At 59.6% G+C, this 6,000-nt stretch overlaps 1 protein-coding gene across 1 annotated transcript in view; it reads right to left on the reverse strand.

Annotated features, from left to right (window-relative positions):
- Nucleotides 1-1,769, reverse strand: part of CSMD2 (CUB and Sushi multiple domains 2) — a 607,194-nt gene extending 605,425 nt beyond the window's left edge. Inside the window, exon 1 of the mRNA XM_030326876.2 lies at nucleotides 1,580-1,769. Within this exon, the coding sequence (XP_030182736.1) occupies nucleotides 1,580-1,769 (190 nt within the window). The remainder of the gene's footprint in view (nucleotides 1-1,579) is intronic.
- Between the last annotated feature and the right edge of the window lie 4,231 nt (nucleotides 1,770-6,000).

Here is a 6,000-nt window from a genome sequence, read left to right on the forward strand (position 1 = left end):
GGGCGCCCCTCTCTGGGTGTCGGCAGCTATGACTCTTAGGAGAACCCAGAAAGTCCTGTCAAGTCGGGATGGGAAAGCTGAGGCTAGCTTGGGGCGCCTTCCCAGACCAGCAACCGGAACATTCCCGGCTAAGGAGGTGGTGACTGTCTGCAGGTACGGGTTCACTGGATATTGGAGCCCAGAGCGGGGCGGAAAGCTCTCTCGTGAAGGGGCGCATTTTCTAAGAAGGGAGCACTTGGGATGCTGGAGTGGCGGAGGCCAAGCCTTCAGAGGTTCAATCGGTGGTTTAAAAGAAAAAAGAAAAAAAAAAACAAAACACCAAAAAACAAGAAAACAAACAAAAACAAAAACAGCACGGATCCAGGCCGGAGGTGTTCCTAGTCCAGGCCTAGGCAGCAGGTGTTACCGGTTTTCTCCCCCAGTGAGTGTCAGCCTCTGGGCTAAATGAAAATGCGGCCCCAGGCATCGCCCGTTGGACCCGTCCCCACCCGGGCACGCGGAACTTTCTAGGCTGTGGCTAGAGCTGAGCGTCAGAGGGGTGCAGGAGATAAAGTGGAAGGGCACCAGTCGGGGCCAGTGATCCCCACTGGAGACTGGGTTCTCCCGAAGGTCCGCGTGCCTTCCCCAATACGCCAGCTGCAGCCAAACACCCGCGAAGTTCCGGGACTCGCCGCACCCGCCGGGTCTGCCCCCCTCCCTGACTCGGTCGCAGGGAGCAGGTCCCGCCGCCCGCGCCGCCGCAGCCGCAGCCCCGGCGCTCGGCTGCAGCAGGGCGCGGGAAAGGGCACTTTGGCGCGGAGTGGGAACCGAGGGGAATGTGGCGGCGCGGAACCTGACGGCGACACTCCCTCCCCCGCCCCCGGGCACAACCGCCGCCCCCGCCTCCCCGTGGCTCAGCACCCTCCAGCCCCCAACCTGAGCCCTCCCGCAAGGCGTGCGCGGGACCCCGGCCCTGGGCGCGCGCCCACCTGATTCCCCCCTTCTAGCCCCGAGCGCCGGGGGAGGGGGACACTTGGGGAGGAGGTGGTGGCCGCAGTCTCGAGGCGGCTCCGGCTGGGGCGCGGGCTTCATTCACCAGAAAATGGGCGGGGGCAGGAAGGGCAGACCCCGCAAACGCGGAAACGCGGAGGGGGCACGCCATTCGTCTCCAGCCCCCAGGACCAGTGTGCCAACCGGAATCGGGAGGCGGCGGTGGGGGGAGGGCTCCAGGAAAGTTTATCGGGGAAAAGCCTGGCACCTTGGGGGGCTGGGAGGTTGGAGCAACTGAAGCCACGGTCCGGGTGCCCCTCAACCCCTGGCGGGGATGTCGGTCTCCCGGGCCCCCGCGCCGGCCGGATCCGGCCAAGTTGCGGCTGGGGCTGGGGGTAGCAGTGAGGGTGACGGTGGAGGTGAGGACGCCGCTGAAGGTGGGGGGGGGGGGGCGACTGAAGCGAGGCTGAGCAGGAGGGTGGGCGACTGGGAGTGGGGAAGGTTAAGGGGGAGAGCGGGGGAAGGGACAGGGACCGTGTCGGGGAGGGGTGGGCACGGGGCTCGGGTGGGGCGCGCGGCCGCCGCGTCTCCCCGGCGCGGCCGGACTTACCCGCGGCGGCCGAGGCGCCGAGCAGCCCCCAGCCCAGCAGCAGCAGCAGCGGCGGCGGCGTTGGCGGCGGCGGCGGGCGGCCCCAGCGGCTCCCCGCGCCCGGCACGAGCGCCGAAATCCCGGCTCCGCCGCGAGCCCTCCCCGCGGGGCGGCCGCAGCGCCCCTGCTCCCGTCCCAGCGAGCGCGGCATGGCGCGGCCGGCAGCGCCGAGGGAGAGGCTCCGCTCGCCGCCGAGGAGAAAGGAGGTCAGGAGAGCTCTGGAGCTTTTTTCTGCTCGGAAAAAAATCCCGGTACGCGGGAGCCCTGAGCTTCTGCGGCTGGAATGAACCAAGTGTCCGCCCGGCCGGGGAGAGGCGCGCTGCGCTCTCGGAAATGACTCGCTCCAATCCCGCTTCGCGGGGTTCGCGCCGGGGGGCGGAGGGGGGGTGAATTATCCCCGGATTAATCACTCCGGAGCCGCTTCTCCGCCGCTCCAAATGCTGGGGGTGGAGGCGCAGCAAAGGAAAAAAATATTGGAGGGTGGGGGTTCCTCTTCAGCGCCACCTCCACCTCCAGATAAACCACAAATTACATCTAAAGGGTTGTTTATTCCTGTTTGTTTTACAATTGACCAGTTTCTTTTAAGTTCAGTCCTCTCGTTGCCATTTATAAGATTACCCATTAATACACCACCCCCCCCCATACACACGCGCGCGCACATACACACAGTGATACACACACACACACACACACACACACACCAGCCTCTTCCACGTTTGGAAATTGGAATACTGTCTGGGAAAAGGTAACCAAAGAAGGATGCGGTTTCCCAAGTCACGGCTCTTACGAGCCGATCATGGGTGGTGGCTTCGAACTTACAATCTGGGGCCGAGGACTATGTTTAGGAGCCCCATTCGCAATAGCCTCCTACCCCATCCCAGGAGAAGGGTGTGCGTGCGCACATCCAGGGTTAAGAATTGGAGGGGAGGGAGGTGGCGACCCGTCCCTTTGGCTCGGTGCGGTCCTACCCCTGCCCTAAGACAAAATCGGGATGGAGGGAAGAGTGCATGTGTGCGCTGAGGTGGGGGAGGGAGTGGAGGGGGGTGCCTGGGGCAGGTGAGGTTGGTGGAAGGACGGTGCGAGAGTTACTTGTACAATTTATCCTCAAAATTAAATAGCCGGACCCTGCTTCTTCTCCCCCACCCCTCCCAGCCACGGCCCCAAACCCGGCGAGTTTCTCTCAGTGGCGTGAGCTGCTCCCCCACCTCTCCCCTGTCGCCGCTGCCGCCTGCCCCCTAGGGCTCAGCGTCGGTCCCCACCCCATCCCCCACCCCCACTCGGTCGCCCTTTCTGTCTCGCCTTCCCTAGGCTCCTCCGTCAGTCACGATGGCTCCTTCGCTGTCTACGCCAAACTCTGGGCGAGGAGGAAGAGATGCTGCGAGGGGGGCGTGGGGGGAGAGGCCGGAGGGGACCGGGAGGGGCAAAGCTGGGGGTGGGGAAAGCCCCCGCTGGCGCGCCCAGCGGAAAGGCACTACAGTCGGTGAGCACCCCACCCCCTTTGCCTAAGGCACCGGGGGAGGCTGCGCTCCGGGCTTAGGGGGTTTGGCCAAGCCGGAGCTCGGGTGTCTGCGAGCCCAGGGGGCAGTGCCCTGCGGTCCGTGGGGCCTGGGAATTTTTGGGAAAGAGCCTGGAAAGGGCTTTCAGGTTGTCGATCTCAGATGGGGAGGGTGATGGGCTGGGCAGGGTCGGAGGAGTGGATGCTTGTCCTTGCTCCCCACGAAAAACTTGCTCCCCAAAGCCACGATCTCCCAGCCTCCTTGATGCCCCTCCTCCCCCACCCCAAGTTGTTCCGGTTTCCCTGCATGAGCTCATCCCACAGCTGGGGAGCCTGCCCGGTGGCCCAGGGCCGGCGAGCTTCCTCCGAATCGCCGGCCCATCCCCACCCCCAACACACTTGCTTTCTCGCCCCTCCTGAAGCTGCCTCGCTGGGTGCCAAGAACCAACCGAAGCAGCCAGAACTCCACAGTGAAAGGCCTGCTTTATGTCCCCGGGGCGGCGGGGAGGGGGCTTTTCGCTTCCCATTGTCCAAGCCCAGCCCCTGAAAGAGAGGGGGCTCAGCCAGCCACGACTGCTGGCCTCGGCTTTCCCTCCAGTCCTGGGGAGGAGAGAGGGACTGGCTCTGCGGTGAGTGGGTGGCGGCCTTGGGGGGCTATTGGCTGGGGCCTTCCCTGGGGTGGGCTCCTGGCTCCAAAGCTTGGGCCTTCCCCCTCTTCTGCCAGCGAGGTCGGAAGAGCTGGCAGATACCCAGCCCTCCCCAGCAGCCCACAGCTGGGCAGAAGAGTCTGGGCCGCTCTATACTTCTAGGGCTCCAGCCCAGTGGACTCTCCCTACAGCCTTCTTGGCCCCAGAACTTTGCTCTCTGGCTGCAGCCCACAACTGAGGTTTGCCCCCAAACCTTCCTTAGCAAAAGGTGTATTTGTCATCCTTCTCTTTGGGGGCTGTGGAGGGCAGGGGCGCACTTTTCATTCCTGTAAATGGCCCAGTTACTTCATCCACTATTCGTCCCTCTCTGATCTATTTGGGTCCACGTACATTTTTACTGAGGCCTCCTGGGCTCTGGGCCCTGTGCCAGCCTATGCTGTGGGCAATGCAGACGTGGACAGTGTGTAGTCCAGCTGGGGAGGATGTGGGGCACAGGTGGGAACCCCACACACATGGCAGTGGTGATCACCATGACGCAAGGGACATGTTCCAGAGACGTATCAAGACTAAGTTTGTCTTGGGACTTGGAGAATCGAAAGGCTCATGCGAGGAGGGAAGTAGGATTTTGCCTGGACCCTGAGGCCTGGGTAGAGACTTTGGCAAGGTGAAGATTTAGCAGAATCACAGGGGATGGTGAGAAATTTGGATTTTAGTCTTAGGCAGTGAGAAATAAGAGGTTTGTTAGTTTGCTAGGGTTGCCATAACAAAGTACCACACAGTGTGTGGCTTAAGTCACAGAAATTTATTTTCTCACAATTCTGGAGGCTAGAAGTCTGAGTTCAAGGTGTCCACAGGGTTGTCTCCTTCTGAATCCTCCCTCTTTGACTTGTAGATGGCCTTCTCCCTATGTCTTCACATTGTCTCCCCTCTATACGTGTCTGTGTCCAGACTGCCTCTTCTTAAAAGGACACCAGTCATTGGTTTAGGGCCCACTCTAATCTCATTTTAACTTGATTACCTCTTTAAAACCCTGTCTCCAAATATAGCCTCATTCTGAGGTCCTGGGGGTTAGGACTTCAACATATGAATTTAGGGGAGGAGACACAATTCAGCCCATAACAGGAGGAGAGGACTTTTCAGGTGGAGGGAGGAGAGAAAGCAAATGCATGATGGTCAGAATATATATTTAAAGAGAGATTTGTTAAGGCTGTGTGTAGCATGACTGCTTTAGCAGGAGATACCCTGGAAAGGTAGACAGCTCTGAATACTGGAGAGGTGGACTTTTATTTCTAGGAAGTAGAAGCCAAGGGGCACAGCCTGGCATGTGCCCTGACTTCTCTGTAGGGAAGAGTTGGGAAGGACAGGGCAGAAAAGTGGAGTGCACTGGGGAGGTTACCGCAGTAGTCTTTGCTGGAAGTGATGTGGGCACAGGCAGAGATGGGAGCCTCAGGAACATTTGCAGGGCAAGGGAGAGGCAGGAGTCCAAGAGGTGATAACAACCCTCCGCCCTGTAGCCTAGGAGAGTGTGGCTCTCAGCCCAGTTCCTGGGGGCTGGCTTCCTACATGCCCCTTCCGTTCTCCCCAGAGCAATAGGCAGCCACGGGTCAAGATGTCTCCACGATATCATGTTGCAAAAAAAGCCCAATGCAGTATAGTGACTCGCCAAGATAAGCTTAATATCTAGATAAGATCAGAGTTCATTTTAGAATGAAAACAAGACCTGATGCGCTGGAGAATTCAGCCTGATTCAAACAGGGGCTGTAGACTTGATGCCCTGAAATTTTCATTCTGACCCAAGAAGAAAATGAAGGAGCTTTCTGAAGCCCAGGGGTGGGAGGTGGGCAAATACGATGCTGTAAATAGTGAGGGCAGAAATGGATGTTGAGGGGTGAGCAGGACTGCAGAGAAGGGCTACAAAGGCAAGGGCTCAAAGGAGAAGCCTGGGGTCTGAGTGGAGGGTGGGGATTTGAAATCATGAACATGATCAGGCAGAAGCTAGTATTTCCCAAGAGCAAGGCTGTCACTGTGGAGATGACAGTGATCTGCTTCCCAGGGAATGGTGACAGCAAGGGTTGAGAAAGGAAAAGCCCAGAACAAAGCGTGATGAGGCTATGGACCACAGAATCCAGGAGGGGGAAGTGAGAAGGGCCCATAGTCAGCCCTTCCTCCAGGGCCACCAAATGCTGGGGCCACCAAATTTTAACATTTCTTATAGAAAAATGTGTTTGTGATACAAGGCA

Source organism: Lynx canadensis, chromosome C1 (genome assembly GCF_007474595.2).
Source record: "Lynx canadensis isolate LIC74 chromosome C1, mLynCan4.pri.v2, whole genome shotgun sequence".
Lineage (NCBI taxonomy): Eukaryota > Metazoa > Chordata > Mammalia > Carnivora > Felidae > Lynx > Lynx canadensis.